Genomic DNA, 24,041 nt, shown 5'->3' with positions numbered 1-24,041 from the left:
AATGATTTTGTTAAAAACCTTTTTAGTTTTATTTGTTTTTGTAATTTTTTTATTCTTGATATACCCTTTTTCTCTATCTCTATTACATTATAAAACATTTGTTTCCTCTATTTTTCAACTACACAAGTTAAAAGCCTAAAATATCCTATCATTTATTCATAATACCCTTACAATAAATCTCAACCACTCATTTTTCTTTCTTATTCATAAATTTCTTTATATCATTTAAAATCTTTTATCTCAAAAACCGTATATCGATAAATTATAAAAATTATATGGGTGTTCTTAAAAAATCATGCTCTATCATTAGATATGTCATTCGATATACTTTCGACGAATTTTTAAATCCGATGGTGGAGCCCGTACGGTTAAAACATTTGGCTATCATACTCTATGACATATAATAACCTATGACCTATCACAACCTACGACATATCACCCTACCATCTTACCACCATAATGCGTAGATACTTACTCTCGTCAAGAATAAAAGGGTTTAAAAATAAACATTGTTCAATTGAGCAAGTCAACAAGTGCAGGTCAGAGAAAAAGAAGGTCTGAAAATGAAGTCAGTTGGATTTTACTGTATTGTCCTTTGTCTTAACGGTTTCTTCACTTTCTTTTAAATTCAAAGGTCTTCGACGTCCCATGTCCATTTATGTCCAAAAATGTGCACATGTATCATATTTCATGAACAAGGTTAGAAGAATATATTATTTGCATATGTAATAACATATTTACAAAGGGTTTAATTCCCACAGTGTGATGATTTATTAATAAAATAAATCGTGAGTTTAACTTATGCCAAAAAAAAAAATACTGTAAATAAATTATTTAGGCTGAATAATTAGCTAACTTAAAGGAAGATGAACAAAAAAAATACAAGTTATAAAGGTGAAATTACAATTCATTTTTGGATTATTAACATGACACCATGTTTCATTTGGATATGTCTCCTTGGTTCAATTCGTTTCTTTAGCTTTTCTAATAAAATGATAGATATATGTTCAACTCTACTTCTAGCTCGGTTTTTATGTCAAGTTCATTTCACAAATCATCCAAACGAATGACTTAAATTAAAAAAAATTTACGTGATGTTGTTGGAGCAATTTAAACTAAACACAATTGACACATATAGAAGGTGTATGACATTTAAGTTAATCTGTTTAGAACACTCCTTGAATTGAGACGTTTTAATTAATTAAGAACTAAAACATAATGTTGAAAGTGAGATTCTAATAGGCAAGTTATGCGGCAAAATATACTAATTAAGAACAATATGCAGTTCAATTCATTTTCGGATGTGGTATCATAGCTCCATTACCATTGTTTTTGACATGCAATCCTAATTACAATCTATCAGTGTCGTCTCCGAAAATGAAAAAAGACTTCAGGATCTGGCTCAAGAATAAAAAATGGACCTCTAAAATAGCGAGTCAATAATAACGTATGATAGGAACGATAAATGTTATTGATATATAAGTAGGACGATATTAATCAACTAAATATTAATCAATAAAATCTTAAAGATTTAACCTATTATCCTAAATTAATAAATAACTAAATAATAAACTATGATATTATAAAAACTATGAAGTAATGGATGTTGGAATAATCTTGATGTTGCGGATCGGTTTGGAAGAGTACGGTTCAAGAACTGGTTGCGGGTCAGAAGCATGGATCATGGAATAGCAGTTAGACTACTCATGTGATAGAATTGGTCTTGTGTTGACTGAGTTTTGTGGAAAGAGTACGTGAGGGAGTCGCTAAAAAATAGGAAGATCATGTGTTTGTTTTGTTTAGTTAGTTTTAGTACGTTTATTTCTATTAGTATAAATAGGGATAGTAGTCAGTATCTTTTCTTTTGTACTCTCATTTTAGAAAAAAACATAGCAAGTTTTGTTCTCATTTTAATTCAGCAGCTTCTGATATATATTTGTGTGTATTATGTGTAAGATTTAGGGCCTGATTTCCAACAATGGAATTGGAAAATTATAGAAACTAAAATACCTGAGTGCGTGGTTGCACATTGAGGTTTCAAGAATCTTGACTAACGGATGGGTTTGTTCAACACAAGTTTTATTGTTTATTTAATTAGTTGTATGGAGATAGTTGTCTGAGTAAACTCAAATTTGTCAGTGAGTATTCAGTAATGCCTTTCAAAAAGTCTGTAAAAATTGTCAGTTTATATGGATTTTAAATTATATAAATGTGTCTAAGAAAGTTTATCAATCGTTTTTTATATAAGAAAAAACATATATATACGGATTTTTCTAAAAACTGTGAGCCCCTAAAAATACCGGACCCAGCTCGCTAGCACCCTCCGCACACTTTAATAACCGGCCCTGCAATCTATATATATAGAATTGAATTTACATCTTTATCCGTGATACCTAGCTAATTAGGCCCCTCCAAACAAGCTAGAAACGGTTTGGCGTGAGGCTTGTCAGCACCTCGTCTTGGAAAGAATTGAAGCCCTTGACAGTGCGTCTCTTCCTTGAGGCTCATTGTGGAGATTCATCAAGGAGGCGACTAGGTGCAGAAGAGTTAGTGGAAAGTTGCACGCATTGGAAATTTGAAAATGTGTTGTCGGCAGGGGTGTAGTGTCAGTAAGGAGGTGCTAATGTGCCGTTGATGTGACAACGAGTAAGAATCAAGGGACACGACCTTTTCCATCCCTTTCTCAATTATAGAGTGTTAAAGAACTTGGAAGAGTCCTACTAAAAAGACTTGAAAACAATTATTTGAAACAAAATAGACGAGACATGATACGGTTGTCAACAAAGATGTGAGAAACTTAACCTTTTCTATCCCTTTCTCAATCATGTAGTGTTAATACGATGGACCTACAATTCATGCTCCGAATGTAAGGTTCAGTTACACATGACCATTAAATGTTAACCTCCCTCCATATAAAGAACACATCACTACAAGGGACAATAGGAGTTGAGACAAACCACATCAACTCCTCATTATCAGCAAGACAAATTCCTTGCATAAAGTGTAAATTACAACATCATCCCTCTATTATATATATTTATTTTTATTTTATGGGGTTTGCTAAATACAGCCCTTAGGACTGTGTTTAAGGTGCATAAATTGTTTGTACATTTACCATGAAAATCAAGGACGGACTTTTAATATGGAATGTACAAGTTTTTTTATACACGTTAAATACAACCCTTAGGGTTGTATTTAGCATTTCCCATATTTTATTAGCAAGTTGATGTATTATTGTTACTCCTTTAAACAAACATTCTGTTAGTCAATATCATTTCTTATTTAGTCCTATGTTTGTCGTGTCTTCCGTCACTATATTGGTTGAAAATCATTAATTATGATTAATTATAGCAAGTCTACACATATAATTAATCAATAATATTCTAATATATATTGATACATGACGGATTATAATTTATAAGTAGAGTGATCGAGTAATCAAGTATAATCCAAGTATTATGACTTTGGGTATGTTTGATTGGGAGCTTTTTAGAACTTTTAAGAGCTTCAAGCTCTTAGGAAAAAGCTCCTATCAAGTATAAAGCTTCGTTTGGTGACGACAGCTTCAAGCTTTTAAATTTATCAAAAAACTTCTTTTGTAAACGCTACATTGCCTAGTGTTTGAATGTAGCTACAAGCTTTTACCATGTCAAACTACTTAAATACCCTTTTTATTTTGTAAGAATCTTTGAGGCTACATGCTTTTTAGTGTACCTACAAGCCTACGCTTCTTAGACTGATATGCAACATGAGTTATAGGAGTACACTTTTTAGTTTTTACATTTTAGAATATTGACAGTAGTACTATACTTATTAAATAAGAAAGAGTATATTTTATAAACAATTATATGTAGGCTATAGCAACATAACTTTTAAGTTACACTCGTAAGTTTGTCAAATGACTATTTTATTTAATTATAATAATCACTTTTATTTGATTATGAATATATATAAATACAAATATATAATATATACATATATATTAATATTAATTTTAATGTTAAGTATTTTTTAATCAATGTCATTTCTTGTCATTTTATGCATTTTATTAACAGCTACAGCTCTTCTACCAAACATCAAAATATGTAAAAAATAAATCAGCTACAGCTAGTAACTATCAGTTAACAGCTACCAGCTAGTAGCTACCAGCCAGTAGCTACCAGCCAGTTTTGCCAAACATATGTTTTATCCATTAATTAGATCTTTTGACATGTTTTTATATTTTAAACAAACAAGTGTATAATTGTTCAATCGATTACATCATAATGAGAAAATCAGGCATATGTGATATTATCCTTTTTTTTTAATGACTGACTGATCATTTAACGGTATATACATATTGGTTAACCTAGCTACACTTGCATACTGTCACGAGCTCGAGGCTCATAGGTAGGGAACCCTTGGGCAAGACCTGAGGTAAGCTCATAAACCCGCTCTTGTTACTCGGATAGAGCACAAAGCGTAAGTCCTTCATTGGCCTCCAATATCTCACAAAGTGGTGAGATTTGAATCTAGTATAGGAATGAAGTTTACCACTACACCAAGTTTGCTTGATACTACGATCCTATTACTCGATGTTATACATTTATATAAACAAGTATAGTTGCTTGTTCAATTAACTAAAAAAAATTAAAAAAAAATCAGGTTTGATCAAAACCCAAAGACACGTTTAGTTGTGGAAATGATTTCTGGTTTTCCATTTTTAATTTTCTAGAAAATGAAATGAGTTTTCCATCTCTAGCAGGCAAATAAAATTTTTGAAAAGGCGTTCAAAACTAGAAAATGGAAAACAATTTGAGGTTTTCAAAATTTAATAATGAAAAGTGGAAAACAATAATTAAAAAAAAGTGTTTTCTAATTTCCTATAAAAAAGTGGAAAACATGGTTATTTTATGTTTTCATGAAAAACATTTTTGGAAACTATGATTTGAACGCGTTTTTCTATTTTTTTATGTTTTCTTTAAAAAAAAAAAACAAAAAAACAAGGGGTGTTTTTCCTAACTAAACGCACCCTAAGGGAGCATTTGGTAGCAGAAAACACGTTTGAATCATAGTTTTATAATAATGTTTTTCAAGAAAACAAAAATCAATGTTTTCTACATTTCCATAGAAAACTTAGAAATATCTTTTTCTTGTTTTTCATTTTCCATTTTTATTTTCCATTTATTTCTCCATCTCCAATTTATTTGTTTTCTAAAAAATAAAAATCCTTTTCATTTAATAGAAAATTAGAATTGAAAAACTAGAAATCAATTTATACAACCAAACTAAATATTTTAGCTTTAAACTTTGTATTTCACTTTCAAACGCTATATATCTTTTTTACATCAACATCGTTGGCTGATCGATCTAACTCACCATCTCGATTGGTAGGTTCTCTTGAAGATTTCACCAATTTCTTCTCAGTGTACAACCCCAATTCGTCATATCATATTCCATGTCTACGTATACGTCCGTTTTAGATTTTTGCAAAAATGACAAAGGTCATTTGAGCTGGTTTTGTGTTTTCATATAGATAAATCATGGTTTCTGTTGCCAATGGAGTTGGTGGCACATTGGTAAGGTCTTTGACCTTAGGAGAATCCATCTGGGTTTGAGTCTCATTTTTCACATTTGTGAGGGTGGATTTATAGGGGTTTTTTGAGAGTCCTGGTTTTCAAACATACGTGTAATTTAAGAGTATGAGTAGAATAGTTAGCTGTTAAAAAAAAATCATGGTTTCTATCAAATTATCATTTGAGTTGGTCCCCAGTTAGAATTATAATGCAAAAATCGTTGTTGAGCTCATTTATATTGTGAGGAGGGTTGCCTTATGCGTAGACTCGTCTTCAGCAAAACTAGTCATAATCAACGTCACATCAATAAAAAATCATCAAATGACATCTATCAACAGTTTTGGAAGTTTATTAGTTAAACTTAATATCATCATTGATCTACCACAAGACGACTAATTGAAGTCGTAGAAAGAAGCTGGTAAAGAAATGACAAGTATTAGTGGTACTAAGAATGACATCGAAAGATCAAAAGATGCAACATATGCTCATCAATAAAAGTTTGAAAGATACTTGTTGATTATGAGCGTCTTCATATTTGAAGAATTATATATCAAGATTGCTTTTATAATGTTCCCCCTAAGACTATTAGGAGTTGAGCATCCATGGAATGCCTCTCCACCATCCATATAATGACACGTGGCACTCACCAATCATAAGGGGCATTCCCCCATTCCCTTGGGGTGGAGGAATACCATTTAGAGGCATTCCCATTTATTTTTTTTATTTATAAATAAATTAAATAAAACATACTACTTTTTATTAAAAACATACTTTTTATTTAAAAAAAAAAACTACTTTTTATTTATAAAAAAAACAACACACTAAAAAACATTACATAAAAACTCGAAATAAAACTAATCGGAGTCGTCGTCGTCGGTGCTAACATACTCTCGAAGATCGGCGAAGGGATCGGCTGCAGGCTCGAAGTCATGTGGTGTGTTCGCCCAAAGATGGTCAACCAAATCTGCCGTTAGCATGTTGTGGGTTTCACGGTTTTTTACGGCATGCAGATTTTGGATACGAACTTCCATTGGAGTTATGCGGCTCCAATAATCTGGATTGAGACTCGGTTCTTGGGCGTTGTAGTCCTGGCATACGGCCTTGTTTTCGTCCTCCGGGATCATGTTATGTAAAATGATACAAGCATAACAAACATCTTGGATATTTCTTTTGTCCAAATATAGTGTCGGATGTTTTAACACCTTCCATCGTTTTTTAAGCACACCGAAAGCCCGCTCAATACCCTTTCGTGCCGACTCTTGTTTCTTCTTAAAATGTCTTCTTTTTTCATCGATCGGGTCGGAAAAGGTCTTCACAAATGTAGCATATTCCGGATAGATGTCGTCGCCCAAATAGTAGCCCTTCTCGTAAAAGTTTCTGTTTGCCCAAAACGAAGCTGCGAATAAAACATTTAAAAAAAACATTTAGAAAAAAACATTTAGAAGTTAAAATACTAGAATAAAACACTAACCAGTGGGTGCCAATCCGTTTACAATTTCTTCAAGAATTGGCGATGATTCAAACACATTGATATCGTTGTGAGAACCTTGCTGTCCAAAGTACGCATTTCAAATCCATAGATCGTTTGATGCTACAGCCTGAAGGATCAAAGACGGTCTACCCACATGCCCGCTTGTGTAAGTACCTCGCCACGCCGCCGGACACATCTCCCATGGCCAATGCATACAATCTATACTACCGATCATACCGGGAAAACCAACAACTTGTTCATGAACATCGTATATACGCTGAAGATCAGACGGAGTCGGTCTCCGTAGGTATCTTGCTCCATAAATTTCCCGTATACCTTTTAATGATAAATGTTAACTTATATATAAGTATATAACTATATAGAATTAATAACTATATATATAAGTATATAACTATATAGAATTAATATTTATCTATATATATAAGTATATAACTATATAGAATTAATATTTAAAAATATCATTACCAACACAAAAATTTAGACAAGATTCCCTTGATGTTCGCTTAGACATCTGCAAATACTCGTCAAGGAAATCACTGTTAACGCCATATGCCAATTGACGAATTGCAGATGTACACTTTTGTACCCCGGCAAACCCTCTGCGCCCAGCACGGTCATATCTCATCTGAAAATATGGGTACCGAGCCTCCAAATCACCGACTATCCGCTCAAATAAATTTTTTGACATACGAAACCTTCGTCTAAAAAGTCTGGCTGGATATCGCTGTTCTTTAGCAAAATAGTCACGCATCAAACGAGCGTGTGCTTCAATACGATCACGATCAACTGGTACCCTTCTTCTAATGACTGGCGCAGGTTGTTCGTCAATCTGTCGTCTAATTAGTTCGGCGGCTCGAAGAAGCACATTCTGTACACGCTCTTCGTAATCGGCAGACCCGTTAGAAGATCCGGATGAGTCATCGGAATCCATATGGTGATTTTTTAGGAGAATGTGTGTGTATGTAATTTTTTTGAAAGAAAAATAGATAGATATGTGTGTGTATGTATATTGATATGTGTATGTGTATGTATATATATAGAGTGAAAAGGGTTAAAAAAAAAAAAATTAATGCAAACTTCAAGGAATGCAACGGCTCAATGCCACTACAGGCCAAACGCCCGGACGCGTTCAAAATCGGAAGTGACACGCTTTTTCACCTTTTAGAACGCCCCCCGGGGCCGAAGTGGGGCGTTCCACACGGATTTTTTTGGTGAGAACGGGCTACTCCAAATGGTCTAATTAATTTAAGTGGTAACATAATGAGTAGCTGAATGGTAAAGAGGAAGAAAGGCAAGTGTAGCAAAAGAAGTACATTTACATTTGTAGTTATATTAACGACAAATTTTTTACTGTTCATATCTTACTTTAAAATTCATGAAGACTAGAAAATTTTGGACCCCACGTTGCAGGGTCTCAATTCCTTTGTTGAAACGGTTCGTTATTTTAGTATATATGCCGTGAATTTTCGACAGCTTAATAGAAATAATTTTGTCATTAATATGTTTGTTTAAAAGTATGCAAGAAAACAAAACGTAACCCGTAGTAGAAACCTGAACGGGATGTGATATGGCAAAAATATTAATATATTAGTTCAGATATCAGGTGGATGCGATATAACAAAATGCAAGTAGTGGTACAGGGTGTATCACAATAAGGTTGAATGACAATTAAAAAGTGTGAAAAAAACAAAAGAAGTAACCCGTAATAAAAAATCCGAAAAGGAAAACAAAACTAAAAAAGAAAAAGACGTGACAAAATCCGAACAGGATGCAATGTGGTAAAATCCAAACTATAGGAAACGTTTGATGTGTCACTTTATAACCGATGCAACGTGTCAAGTTTTAATAAGCATGGTGACTATTGATAACCATGCCAAAAAAAAAACGAAAGAAAAAAACTCAAAATGGGATCCGTAATGTCAGAATCTAAATAGTGATGCGGGGTATATGATGAACCAATAAAAGAGATCATATAAGCAAAAAAAAGTATCAAAAACCAAGGAAAACCAAAAGATAAATAAACTTAACGAAAATAGAAATAACAAAGGAAAAATTAAATATTGTGTAAAAGTTTCCAATATATTAATTCAGAACACAAAAGCAAAAAAACTATGATGAACACCAAGAAAAAACCCCAAACGGGATCAAAAATGGCAAAATCTAAATAGTGATGGGGGGTATACGATGAACCAATAGAAAGAAAACACAAAAGCAAAAAAACTATGTAATAAACCAACAAAAACCGAAAGAAAAATAACCTTAACGGGATCCGATATAGCAAAATCCGAAAAAACGCGGGGTATAGGTGGACCAATAGAAAGAAAACACAAAAGCGAAAAAAACTATGTACGAAACCAAAAAAAACCGAACAAAAAATAACCTTAACGGAATCTGATATGGCAAAATCTGGGAAAAAAGCAGAGTACAGACGGGACCAATAGAACAGCGCCACATGGCACGTGGCAGTGTTCATAAACTTTGGCATTAATGAGATGATTACAATTATTGTCTTAAAAAATAACACTCGTTTAAGCAATATGTATATGTCTATAGGGTGTACGACGTCCAATTAACACTCATGCATTTAAAATGCAAGCAGATGTCTATATAAGGTGGCATTAATCTGTTATTGATGATCTCTTTGTTAGAAGATATATATTACATTTAGTATTTAAGAGAACATTTACTCAAATTTGAAGAGTAAAAAAATTATTGATATTGTATAATATTATTAGGTCGCATTTGCTTCATAAAATTTGATGGATACTGATATAATTGGAATTAAATTTTATTAATTTCTTAGGTCGCGTTTGGTTCACAGAATTTGATGGAATTGGAATTGAATTTCATTCCTTAGTGTGTTTGGTTGCACAAAGAAGAGGGAATCTCATTCCATAGGAATGTAAACATTCCATCATTTGATGGAATCTCCATTCCTTGGGGATGGAGGAAGGAATTTCATTACTTCCATCACTTGAATTTTCAAAAAAATCAAAAACATTCCGTCAAATTCAATTCCTTCAAATTCCAATTCCTTTGAAAGATTCCATTCCTTCTCAAAATATTTTGTGAACCAAACGCGCCCTTAGTGTATTTGGTTGTTCAAAGAAGGAGAAATCTCATTCCGTAAAAATGTAAATATTTCATCATTTGATAAAATCTCCATTCCTTAGGGATGGAGGAATGAATTTCTTTCCTTCCGTCACTTGAATTTTCAAAAAAAATCAAAAATATTCGTTCATAAACAATATGTGAACCAAACGTGCCTTTAGTGTTGTCGGTCTCATCAAGAGTCGTGATATTATAGAATAAGGAGTAATCGGTGCACCACATTTTGGGCGTTGAGGTTTTATGTGGTTATTGGCTTGGAAACATCATTCTATCGTTCTATGTGAGGTAAGTTTTTTTCTTTTTTCCCTTTCACACGACATAATTAAAAGTGGTCAATTGTAGTTTAGAGTAGAAGTAAAATCCATGATACTGATTTGATTTTCGAGATCATTTGGAATAATTTGTTGCTTAACTAATGCTCTAAAGCACAAGTGTGCATATATGCATATACATTATTTGTAAAGCACTCTTTAAAATTATGTAATCATACAAGTTTTGACTTTTTAGTGTTCTTATGTAGGCCTAACTATCGAATCCCAAACCTTTTTATATTTAAAAGACCAAGATATGATAAAAAGAGGCTTTCAATAAAATGGACATAACCTTTGCTACAAAGCTCCGTTTTCAACGTGCGACCAGGCGACTAGTCTTCGGGCCCAAAAACGTCATTTTCCATGAGTTATGGGCATTTATTTAAGTTTTTCGGATTTTTTCAAGGTTTGTTTTTGTTATAACTTTCGGCCCATTAATATTTTAGGGCTCATTCGAATTTTGCTGGTTTATTTATATCATTGTATGCATGGGAAAATGATCATACTTGATTAAAGCAAAAATTCATCTTTTTCCTTATACACATGCTTGTGTTTTGGTGTGAAAATCCTAGGGCGTGTTTAGTTGGAGAAAATGTTTTTAAGTTTTTCATTTCTAGTTTTCTAGAAAATGAAAAGGTTTTTCATTTCTAAAAAACCCTTGAAAATTTTGAAAACGCATTCAAAATAAAAGATGGAGTTTTCATTTTTCCATTTTAAAAACTAAAAAACATGTTCAAATTCACTTGTTTTTTTATTTTAGGTTTATAAAAGGTTTAGAAAATAAAAAAGTAAAAACAAAAACTGAAAAAAACAGTTTTCCTAATTTTAGTGCAAAAGTTGGAAAAGAATTTTCATTTTCTAGGAAAACTTTTCTAAAAAATTACAATTTGAACGTGTTTCCTGTTTTCCATGTTTTTTTGGAAAATGAAAATGGAAAACAATGGAGTTTTCTTGAACTAAACGCAACCCTAAATTTTGGTTTTCTATTTGCATCAATGAAAATTTAGAAGAATTATTTTTGGGTATTTTTTGAATCAACAGGATCAATTATATATCTTGTATGGTGTCTCCATCATGTTCTTACAAGATTATCATAGATTTTTTTGTATACTTTAGATTTGTTGTTTGAGCCAATACTTTTCATTCTAAATATGGTATCAAAAGACATTTTGATTTTGATTTTTACTTTTTTTTTACATTTTTTCACATGATGGATTTGGTAATACGAAGCAGAGTGTTGCTCTGCACGTATTATTTATTTCCTTAAAATATAAAGTACTAGAACATGAAATATCACTTTTCACATGTTTGTATTAAAACAAATTGCATTTTTGATCCATGCGATATCACATCAGTTGTAAGTTTGATACAAACACGTGAAAAGTGGTGTTCGTTGTCCTTGTGTTATCACACCAGTTACATGAACATGAAACACCACTTTTCACATGCTTGTATCAAACTTGCAACTGGTGTAATACTACAAACCCCGAAAATGCAATCCATTTTTGTAACTATTACACATGTTACAATCAACAGACATAATGAAAAGAGTTAATATATTACATCTAGCATAAAATAAAAACATCATAATGACTAGCACGGTACACTTGCAATGCAGCGATGAATTTTTTGGCGACGTTGTGGTGGTTGGGGCGATTGTTGGTGATGGAGGCGACGTCGAGTGATGTAGATTGTTTTTGTAAAAGTATTTGATGTAAAAGGTTGATGAAGATATTTCAAAGATAAATGATTGGGATTAATCATGGGAAGACCAACGTATTTTCCCATTTATACATGGTTGCCCATTATACTTTTTATTGATGAGGTTTACACACAACTTTTTTTTTGTACACGGTTGACCCGTAGTTGACCGATTATAGTCGGTTAATAAAGCTGACATGGATTCACAACGACAGGTTTAATATGTAGATGACTAATGTACTTTTCCTTTTGTGCATGGTTGGCCATTGAACTTTTTTAATTGATATGTATTACCAACAAACTCTTAAAGTTTATACATGGTTGACCAAAATCTTCTCATACTCAAATCTTCAAAAGTGCTTCTCTCTCTAAAAAGAAAACCAAGAAATTTTAATTAAAAATAAAACAAAAGATTTTTTCTAAAAAAACCCCAACAATTATATACATGTTCCAGAAAAAAAAAACGTTTTATTCAGATTTTTGTCCCATTTGGTTGACAATCTGGTAGTAAATCAGAAATTTGTCAAACGAATAGTTGACTAATTAGGCATTTATATTATCAATTTTAAACTCACATTCCTAATTCAGATAAAAAGATATCTTATACAATTACCTTTGTTAGCCTGCAAGAATTCAAACGTTTCGCCGGAAAACTCAAAATTAACATTTTCTCTCTCGTTTCTTCAAATTGGAACTCGAAATTTGTACCAAAACACTCAAAATTAAAATCCGCACAACCCCTAACCAATAGAAATACCAATTACAATTTCCCAGTGACTGAGCGGTTAGCAGTTGAAATTTTTTTAAGAAAACTCTTTTGTTTTTTTTTTTTATTATTAATATTATAATTTATGGGTTTTCTTTTAGTGAAAAAAACAATTTTGAAGATTTGAGTATAAGAGAGAACAAATTTGAATATTTGGGTCAACAATGTACAAATTTTAAGAGTTTGTTGGTAATACACATCAATTGAAAAAAATTTCATTGGGCAACCATGTATAAAAGGAAAAGTACATTAGTCATTTAGCGGTTAAACTTGTCGTTGTAAATCCATGTCAACTTCATTAAACGTCCACGTGGTTGTCATGTCATTAAAAATGGTGATTACCGGTAATATGGGTCAACCGTGTACAAAAAAAAGTTTGTGGGTGAACCTCATCAATAAAAAAGTATAATGGACAACCGTATACAAATGAGATAGTTTGTTGCTCTTCCCGTGGTTAATCTCTAAATAATTGATAGTGTAATTTAATTATTAGTATTAAAGAAAATGTGAATATTTTTTAAGTGGTATTAAGTGAAAATATTACATATTTTTTAACATTTTGAAAAATAAAATATTATTTTTTTCAATAATATGATATAGAAGTGTATATATCTAGATATAGATATAGATCATTAAAATGATGAGTTACAAAACCTGTCATTACCCAAAATTACTCATGACAATTCTGATAATCGGGTTAACAATTATGTTTTTAGTAACAACCTACTTTTAAGAGTTTGAGAGGGGAATGATTTTGTATTTACATATATGATTTTCATGAAGAGTTTGTGAGAGGAAAATCTAACAGTTTTTTCCATAGTTTAAATAAAGAGAAACAGACAGAGTGGCAAATCAGTTTTGTTTTGTTGCAACATTTAAAGTAATAAAGTAAATAAATTTTTAATTTTTGTTTAGCGTAAATTTTCTCCAAGATTCACACAACCCCAAACACACACACACACACTCCCTTCCCTTCCCCCACCCCACTCACCTCTTCTTCACCCCCATCACTTTTTTCCAAATCTCACCACTCCAAAAAGGCCCCCTTCCCTCTGAATCTTGAAGGCCCCCAGTCGCTCCTTCTACTATTTTCTTGTTTCCCAACAACAAAATAACATCAAATTTGCTCCAAAAACTGAAGAAATGTGGGAAATTTCAAATACCCATTTGAGGATTTCAAGTCTGAATGGTGTTTCTAGATCTTTATGTTAATGGGCTTTCAAAATCTTGGAAAAAGATGCCAACTTTTTTGCTTTTTTGATCTTTAATTCGACAATGTGAGGTAAAGTTTTCATCTTTTTTCCAAGATTTCATCTGGGTAGTTTTTAATTTTGCTTAATTTCATTATAGATACATATTTTTATATATATATATATATAATATATATATATTGTATGACAATGGTGGCTGCCATTTCTGAAACAAGCACAACAAATAGACCTCCATTATTACCTTCTGAAAAAGATAATGGAATTAGTACTAATCATAATAACCCTAACAAATCAGTAAGTAGACCGAAATCTAGACAAGTTTCCTCAAGATATTTATCTCCTTCGCCTTCAACTTCAAGTTCAAATTCACATTCAAATTCAAATTTAAATTCAAATTTATCGAATATACCGACACCAACATCTTCAAGGAGGTTTCCTTCACCCTTAATTTCAAGAAATGTGACTACTCCGGCTGCGGTGAAACGGTCTGTTTCTGCAGACAGGAGACGATCTGCTCGGCCGGATCTTAACTTAAAACCCAATAATGTTGAAGTGTCTGCTGCTACTAAGTTGTTGGTTACATCAACAAGAAGTTTGTCTGTTTCGTTTCAAGGGGAAACGTTTTCATTACCTGTTAGTAAGACTAAAGCAACACCGCCATCTCCAAATGTGAGAAAAGGTACCCCTGAGAGGAAAAGATTAGGGACTCCTGTGAGAAGTAAGGTGGATTGCGGTGTAGGGGATCATGGAGAGAATACGAAACCAGCTGATCAGCATAGATGGCCTGCTAGAACCCGGCAGCCGAATCAGACTGTTTTGTCTAAAAGTTTGAGTTTGGATTGTGGGGTTGAGAAAAGTAATATGATTGGATCGGGGAATGTGATTAGAGCTTTACATCAGTCTATGAATTTGGAAGGCAGGAGGTCATCTATTGATGGTGGTAGATTTAGTCTTGATTTGGGTAATTCTGTAATTCAACAAAATGTGAATGGGAATTTAGTTAATGATTCGTCGATGGGGCAATCTGATATTACTTCTGATACTGATAGTGTGTCTTCGGGTAGTACATCTGGAGTTCAAGAAAGTTTCGGGCTAAACCGTACACATAGTGGGCCTAGAGGGATGGTTGGGTCTGCTAAATTTTGGCAAGAAACGAATAGTAGGATGAGGCGGTTGCAGGATCCTGGTGCACCTTTTTCGACTAGTCCTGGTTCAAAGCTAGTGACACCGTCAAAGATGGCTTTGGCAAAGAAGTTTTCAAGTGATAGTCCATTATCTTCACCAAGAACTATGGCTTCACCTAATAGGATGAGACCTGCATCACCAAGTAAGTTTATGTCATCATCAGGTGCATTTTCACCATCAAGGGGGATGATTAGTCCAAGAAGAAATTCAGTTGCGGGAACTATTAGTACTAGTTTTAATGAGACGCCATCGGTTCTTAGCTTTGCTGTTGATGTAAGGAGAGGAAAAGTTGGTGAGAATCGAATTATTGATGCGCATTTGTTGAGGCTTTTTTACAATCGGCAATTGCAGTGGCGGTTTATTAATGCTACAACTGAAGATACATTGTTGAAGCAGAGGCATAGTTCAGAGGTATGTTCACTAAGTTGCTATGCTACATTGTTTTAGAATATCCACACGTTTGTGTTTATTTGAATATTGCATTGTGTTATGTTGCGTAATCATAATTTGTACAAAAGGAGATAACAGTACGGTTAATTATTGGTAATTGATGGCCAAATATGGTAAAAAAGAAGGATGAGAAGTGCATTAGTGATTTCTTTTCATCTTTAGAACCTAGTCCTTCGTTTTGGAAATATGAATACATGCAAAAGTAAATACGGGGTGCCATTCTTCAATTGCATTATGTGCTACTCAGGCATTACTTCATAACATTTCATTGCATGATGTTCCATCAATATAATGAGTATAGCAGATTGTTTACGTGTGAGCTCATCTATAACAACAATCATAATCACTGTCAAACATACTTTTTCATTCTTTTATTAACGATGTTAAATACGGTAATACGTGTGATTGTTAATGCGTATGGTGTGCACTCAAACATTATCTTCTTTCTGCAGAGTTGTTGGTTAACTCCAAGTTATTGTCAAATGTTCTATTAAATGAACATGGTGTTGTATTATCATGTTGTATAGTCGTAATTGATATGAAATTTAACCTCCAAGCTCTTCAGTTAGATTCGGGAAAGGGTCTAATTATGTAAAAAGAAGGATGACTAAGGCATTAGTGATGTTATCTCCGTCTTTAAATGCTATCCGACTTAACCCCTTTGTTTTGGAAAAAATTTACTTTACTACTAATTAAGTAGAAAACATTAGAAAAGAAAGTATATGCAGTGGGCTAGTTGATATGAAAGTACATGCAGGTTGCCATTTGCAACTATATAATAAAAGTATGATATTTCGTTCAATTCGCCCATTACTTCATCCCATTACCTTTCATGATATTTTATGCTCATACTTTATGTTAGATTGTCAGGAACTTTTTGTAAATGTAATGTTTATCTATGGGATCTATAATAGTCACTGTCAAGCATACTAGAATGATTTATTTTGGAAACATGGCTGGAAAAAGATAGAGAATTTATGGGTATCTGGAAGGTAGAAATTCTAGCATTGTACTATGTATTCCTATATGGATTGTTGGCATGCTGAGTTTGTTAAGAGTAATTACATCGGCTGTTTGCACCTTCTCTTAAAATCTTTCGCCAAAGGCTTCCAATTTGATTGCCTAACAAATACTCCATTCAGGAGGCTTAAAGCTTTCAAACCTTGCATCAATATCAATACGCCTAGATGTTTAGCAACCACTATATCATCTCCCTAGTCGGAACAGGGTTGCTAAACCCAAGAGTCCTCTGATTGACTCTTACTTAGCCTTTAACAAGCCTTTTCCAAAGAATGCTTCATTACCTTTTTATCATTTTGACTAGAAGTAGCAAGCCTTACTTCTTTACTAATAAAATTTTCGAATCAGGCTGCGTTCTATTTCAAGCGTATTAATAAAAAGTTACCTAGAAGCGAATGGGTCAAACAGGCATTTAACTTTGTAAATCTCGTTATTCAGAGACTTAGATAATTGTTGTAATCAAATTGTTTTTTTTTGCCATAATTAATGCCTTTTTTTACTGTGCCACGTGGTCACATGGGCCACTTTGCAGTTGGCATGCCATTCAGATAGCAGAATGGGTGGGTTGCATGGCTCAACTCAGGTTGTGTTACGTGGTCACCTTTGCTTTTGCTGATTGAATTTACCGATATGCATAATTGCATATTATTCGTCTTTTTAGCCAATGACAACCATGAAAGTATATATTACCTAGTTTTGGGAAATCTTAAATCAGTTTAGCTATCATTCAAAGTCTGTTGAAACTGCAGAAACTCCTAACTTAAATGATAGATCCTATTTTGTAACTTGTTATATGTTGCACCAGCTTAGATCTATCTGCCATATTTTCTGAACCAATCTTAGTGTTTATCATGTCATTAATCTACACAATCGATGAACTAATGACTAATGAGCGAAATATTTGCTTTCTGCAGAAAAATCTCTGGAATGCATGGATCACAATCTCCGACTTACGTGACTCAGTCACCAAAAAAAGACACAGGTTGCAGTTGCTGAGGCAAAAACTCAAGTTAGCCACCATTCTCAAGGAACAGGTAAAGCTTTTCATGGGTTTAAATGGCTGAGAACCTGCTCTATAGTCATTTAACTCTTACTCAACTGTTATTATCTGCAAATACAGATTGCTTTTCTCGAAGATTGGGCTGCTTTGGATAAAGATCATTCTATATCTTTGCTTGGAGCAATTGAAGCTTTAAAAGCTAGCACTCTTCGTCTTCCAGTTGGTGGTGCAATAGTATGTTCTTTTCCTGTTTTACCGTTTTCTTTTTCATTAATGTTAAGTATGTTCTCAAATCCTTAAAAGCTTACGTTGGTGTCGATCTCATCAGGCTGACCTCCAAAGTATGAAAGATATCATAAGTTCAGCACTTGATGTGATGCAGGCTGTGTGTTCGTCAGTATGCTCGCTCTGTGTAAAGGTAGTTTTCTTTCTGATTTCGTCAAAACTTTATATACTGGTCCAAGTTAGCTATATGGGGTTAGCAACTTCTGGTTTCCATATCAGTTAATAATCAGATGCATACTAGCTGCAATTTTTTCAAGACACAATATAGAATTACCCATTTCAGCATTTCTTTAATCAAACCTGAGAGACTCTTACTTCCGTTCTCGTGAGATGAATTCCTTTTTACCTCTTCACAATAATGTTATTTGTTCACTTTAAGGATTTCTTGACTTACTAAAATGGTTGTCTCATTATTCAAAATAACATAAGCACTTTCAAAAATTCATATTCAAACAACCTCAACCTCTAAGTCAGACAAAATTGTGATTTTTCAGGTGGAGGAAGCAAATTCAATTGTCACTGAGCTCTCAAATTTGTGCGCAAAAGAGCAAACTTTGCTTAGATTCTGCAAAGGTTTATTGTCAATGTTAGCAGCCCTCAAGGTATAGAGAAAAAGAACTCTAAATTATTGCCATTTTGACTGTTTTTATTTGGTTTGAATTCAACCCATCTTCCTTTTTATAATTATGTTTATGTAAATGATATTAACAGGTCAAAGATTGTAGTTTGAGAACCCATATGTTACAAACGAAGTGCATGAAAAAATCACATTTGTAGAACTGATCTATATTCAAGAAACTGCTAACATTACATCAAGTGAAAATTGGAAATTCCGGAAGTAATAAAGTAGCTGACTTTTTGGCTTGTAGCTTTCGGTTCTCTTTTTCTTTTGGGGAATTTATCGTGTATTTTCTTTGCAAGGAGAAAATGTAGTTTGTGCCTAACTAGTCTAGGGTTCTTACACTATGTATATATATAGGATGTGTAATTGCACTTTTTTTAATGTTCTTTTGTAATTTGGTAAAGTTTGCACAATGAGCATGATGAGAGTTTTGTGCTTGTTGCGATTTTATGTTGCTGTTATTAAATGGTAGTACCATTTTTGAGGCTAGTACCATTACATTCTTTGATGCATTATCAGATGATTGAAGGTCATGAACGCATTCAGTATCGCATAAATGATCACTTTAGAAAGCTACTTAAATAGACTTTCGATTTCATTTCAATCATCAATTCTAGGGTTATTACTTATTACCCCATATGCCTAATTGATTACATACTTTAATTAACAAAAGAAGCCCAGCTACCTAAATGAATTCGAAAAGACTATTACACTTGTGCTTTCCTGTATTCAAGACTAGAGACAACTTCATATTCTTCTTTTTGCTCAAAACTATATTGATACTACTGACCATGCATGCTTAAGACACCGAATATCTCCCTTTTCTTGAAGGGGTTGACTTGGTTTCATCAGGATTGGCGGAGCCAAGACTTTCAGAGGAACTCGACCCGCTATTCTCTCTAATTCCACCTTTGCTTGACCAAATCTTCGAGAGTAGTTTCTTAGTTGAAAGTAATCCTTTGACTCTAGGAACCGAAGCCTTGTCTGATACAGTGCTCTTAGGGCCATGTTGCCTTGTTCTTAACACTGCTAGCTCATCCTTCAACGCCTTTAGTTCTTCGGCTGTTGCAACACCATCCCATTCATCTTCTTGGTGCGCTGCAGGTCTTCCATTGGAGACAGTTAGAGCTTTCATTGATTTGGGAAGATCGGGAGTGCTGCTACCGGAAGAGGTTGCAGCTCTAGCTTGCTCAAAGAAGAGAACTTGCACCACCACACGCAATGGAAGCCTCTCGTTCTGAACAGCATGCATACATGCATCTACTGAAAGCTTCTTGCAATCCATCAGCCTGCATATTCTCTTCCTTTCACTCTTACTGATCCCAGGATGTGCCTGCATCAGGAGCACAAAGTTATAAGCAAATCACTTTTATTATTATCAAGTTTAAATGCCTGATTTTGATACAGCTCAAAACGGGCTGGGTCAGGTTAGTTTTTTTTTTAGAACGGCAGTATATTAATAAAAAGGAGTCGGTATCTAGCAAAGCACTAGACATCAACCAGAGTACAAGTACAATTACAATTACATAACGAACCAAAAGAGCAACCCTCCGAACACAACAAAATTATAAAACACGAAGAGGGTTAAGAAACCAATCGTCCCGGGTCACATGGAACTTTCGACACCTACTCGACACCCACAAGTAAGATTGAGACACAATGGAATCGAAAAGGAATTCGGCTCTTTGAATACTCAGAGAAAACACCAGCTCGTTTCTATGCCGCCATATCACCCAAACCATGCAAGAAATGATACTTTCTATACACTTTTTCTTAGAGACTTTAATCTGCATGTTAAAAGTGTCCCCCAAATAGTCCAACACTCAAATCGAATACCAAGCCAAGATGATATTAAACCCCATAGCTTATTTGCAACCCTACACTTCACGAAAAGATGAGAGGTGGATTGATCGCTTGACTAGTAAAAATTTCTTGTTTTTTTTTTAAAAATTTGTCGGTGTAACTAATTAAGTTTCAATTATAATTACAAAAATAATATAATGCAATCTTTATATTAAATAAAATAAAATTGTTATGACATCACATTTTACAAAAATAACTAATTTGTCACCTTCAAATTTTTTCTTAAAATTAGTTCTTTTTTATTTAATTTATTTATGATGTCAAAAACACCTTCCTAATTAAAGTTTATTTCATTTTTATTTTGTTATTTTTGATGTCTTTTTTTTTATTTTCTTTTGAAAACTCTAATATTTTATACATGGGACTTTTATATTTTCATCATATAATTAATTTTATGATAACATAATTTTAAACTTTTGGCATATAATACAGGTTTATAAACTAATTAAATTTATTTGAAACATAAGATATAATATTACGAGGTTATGAGTACCGTTGGACTGTCACAACTTAAGTATTAAATATATGTTTTTACAAAACTTTTATTACTATTCCCGGGTTAAACCCGGGATACTTAGCTAGTAATAAACTATATATGCATTTGAATAAAATGGTTTAGGCATAATATTCTGACGCTTCACAACTTTCAACCCATTCGTCCCTTCCGTATTTAACAACTTTTTTTTTGTTTCGACCCATTTGAGATACAACACAACCCAAATTGAGATTCATAAATGAATAGAAATATGGTACAAGCAACAGAGTAATTTTTACCTTGAGATACATATCAATGGCTCGATAGAGACCATCATGAGAAGCTCTAGAGGCACCCGACACCATCTCTGCGAGATCTACAAACATCCCAACAGGTAGATTTGGATCTTTTGATATTTCAGCTAAATAAGCATCAACCAATTTAGCTACCATTAACTTTGAAGCTTCAGATAAAATCCCTCCATTCGTTCTTCCTGTTTCTTGAATCTCATGTTCATCTTCAAAGTCACCATTCTGATCTTGAACATTAAACTCCTTCACTATCTGATTGACTATATTCACATCAAATATCATGCTTTCTGTCTCACCATCACCTTCTTTAGCTTGAATCAAAAGATCTTCCACATTAGCCTCCTCTAACTGCTGACCAATCCTTTTAACCAACTCCCTTTTCACAGTTTCCCCCGAATCAACCAAAATTGCCATTTTTAACAATTTTAGCAAGAATTCACACGAAACGCAGCCTTTCTCTTGTGGCAATAACCAGGCAATAATATCCACTACAGATTTAGCTTTTACAACATCACCACTGTGAACAATACCCTTGTGAAATCCTGGTAATCTTCTCAAGGCAAACGCTCTTAACGCTTCGCCAATCACTTCATTACATACCAAACCTTTACTTTTTATACTCACAAGAACTTGTTTATACAAACCTATTTCTAGCTCAGCTAAGTCCTCGACCCACCAATCTTTTGGTACCATTCGGGTTCTAATCTCTTCTACAGGTTCTATTTCTTCAGGAAGTTTCTTACGGTTATAAGTATAAGACCAGTCAACCTTAGAGACATCAACCGATGCTTTTGCAGCTATCGAGTTTATACAAAGGTTAACTAGCTTTGGTTCTTCAGAGAAAGATTTCATATATTTAGTGGTTTGCAGAACAATAATCGAATCTTTCCAGCTTCTAAAAATGCTCGAGTTGAGAAAAACACTGATCTTATAAACAAGATTTCCTTTATCAATTGTTTCATACATTTCAAGATAATCAGCAGCACAATATGTCGACATAACATTGTACGCGTTCAAGGTTACTGTCATACCATAACAGAACTTAGCACATATTTCAAACGCTGTAGAACCACCCGGGATTTCATGTATGTCGATTTCTTCAGTTGTGCTTCCTACTAGTTTTTGTAACCGACCACATTTGGATAAAAGGGGGAACTGAAAAAAAAAGGATAACTTGTTAGCGAAAATCGAACACAAACAAAAGTTTTTCGGTTATATGCTATCAGATCTAAGCTACGATAATTCTATATCGATTTATAGATCAGCATACCTTATGTAGATAAAACTTTGAATCTCCTACATTGATGATGGCATCAGTTGCTAACTCAGAAGTCACATACCTGCATATACCATAAGTATTTTGTTACATATTAATTAATTATAATTATCATCAATATGTCATAATATGTTACATTATTTTAAAAAATCATTTTTTACTATCTTTTTAACCCCATTAAAAAGTTCATTTTAAGGGTCTGATCTATATTAACAGAAGATGCAATATAGATCCAACATTACTTCTGTCTTTATGGATCAGTTACCCATTTTTATTTTTTTAATTATTAAGTGTATGATTAGAATGTAAACAAAAAGTTAAAAATAAAATCATAGCAAAACATAAACAAACCCAAAAAACAAAAAATAAGAATTTCTTTCTTTTTTTTTAACTTTAAGAAAAATTAAGTATTAGACACATATTACAGTACAGTTTATCCAAAATGAAATCTTTGGGTCATTTCAAATAAGGTCAACCTTAATTTGTCAATAGTTCCAAAACAGTAAAAAGTTAGGAGAAAGGGTCACATAACAATAAGATTGAACAGTAACAAACATCAAACAAAACATATGACCCACACTTAAAGACTTTTTGATATCACACACTAACACACAACAATAAAAATAAATGAACAATATATAAAAAGCAAAATGGTATGAAAATACGAAATGAAATGAAATAATTACCAGACATTGTTACCATCAGTCTGAAATGAATCATCAGGTTTGGATCCAAGTTTCATAAACTTCATCTTCAAACACTTTTTTTCCTTTTCTTATCTTAAACTAACAATTAAACAACAACGACAACGGTACTCAATCCTGACAGACGCACGAGTGGCCCAAAACAATTACTAAGTTAATTTTTGTACCTTAAAAAGCACAAAAACTTGGGAAAAAAGAAAACAAAACCAACTTTTGAAGATATATGGATACACTTTTTGTTGCAAGAAATGAAAGGAGAGAAATGAGAAAGTTAGAAATGGTAATGAATATATACTTGTTTATAACAAAAGAGAATCTTAAAGAAACAGGACTATGTGTGTGAAAGAGAAATCTATAAAGATAAATATATATATATATATAAACATATAAAATATAATAAATGTAAAATGTAATAAAAAATATATATATATATATATTGTGAATGTGATGAGATTACTTGAAGATGAAGTGTGATGAAGAAACAAAGTGTGCCCTGATTAACCGGCAAAGCCCACGGAGCCCGGGGCAACCCGGTCAGCTGAGCAGACAAAACCAACAGTAACACACACTCTTTCTTTCATACTTATTTATTCTTATTCCTCCATTTATTACTATATATAAAAAAAAAATAAGTATGAGACTTTTATGTACTCAACTTGTGTAAAAAACCTCTAATATATTAATATTTTAATATTTTGAATAA

The 24,041-nt window shown here is 33.1% G+C and overlaps 3 protein-coding genes across 3 annotated transcripts; 1 reads left to right on the top strand and 2 right to left on the bottom strand.

Annotated features, from left to right (window-relative positions):
* Nucleotides 1-6,409: 6,409 nt before the first annotated feature.
* LOC122601434 lies at nucleotides 6,410-7,978 on the bottom strand. Its single transcript, XM_043774192.1, has 3 exons — nucleotides 7,513-7,978; nucleotides 7,201-7,362; nucleotides 6,410-6,951 (listed from the first exon to the last, which is right to left on the bottom strand). Exons 1-3 carry the CDS (start codon nucleotides 7,976-7,978, stop codon nucleotides 6,410-6,412), a joined length of 1,170 nt encoding a protein of 389 aa, XP_043630127.1.
* Nucleotides 7,979-14,310: 6,332 nt separating this feature from the next.
* LOC122600150 (QWRF motif-containing protein 2-like) lies at nucleotides 14,311-19,198 on the top strand. The gene is made up of 6 exons (XM_043772817.1): nucleotides 14,311-15,743; nucleotides 17,717-17,836; nucleotides 17,923-18,036; nucleotides 18,131-18,220; nucleotides 18,582-18,689; nucleotides 18,799-19,198. Exons 1-6 carry the CDS (start codon nucleotides 14,331-14,333, stop codon nucleotides 18,862-18,864), a joined length of 1,911 nt encoding a protein of 636 aa, XP_043628752.1. The 5' UTR covers nucleotides 14,311-14,330; the 3' UTR covers nucleotides 18,865-19,198.
* Nucleotides 19,199-19,283: 85 nt separating this feature from the next.
* Nucleotides 19,284-23,677, bottom strand: LOC122600058 (BTB/POZ domain-containing protein NPY2-like). Its single transcript, XM_043772709.1, has 4 exons — nucleotides 23,321-23,677; nucleotides 22,629-22,698; nucleotides 21,347-22,513; nucleotides 19,284-20,042 (listed from the first exon to the last, which is right to left on the bottom strand). Exons 1-4 carry the CDS (start codon nucleotides 23,383-23,385, stop codon nucleotides 19,509-19,511), a joined length of 1,836 nt encoding a protein of 611 aa, XP_043628644.1. The 5' UTR covers nucleotides 23,386-23,677; the 3' UTR covers nucleotides 19,284-19,508.
* Nucleotides 23,678-24,041: the final 364 nt, after the last annotated feature.

Source organism: Erigeron canadensis, chromosome 5 (assembly GCF_010389155.1).
Source record: "Erigeron canadensis isolate Cc75 chromosome 5, C_canadensis_v1, whole genome shotgun sequence".
NCBI lineage: Eukaryota > Viridiplantae > Streptophyta > Magnoliopsida > Asterales > Asteraceae > Erigeron > Erigeron canadensis.
Note: the sequence above shows the minus strand (reverse complement) of the source record. Positions and strands in the feature narration are given on the sequence as shown.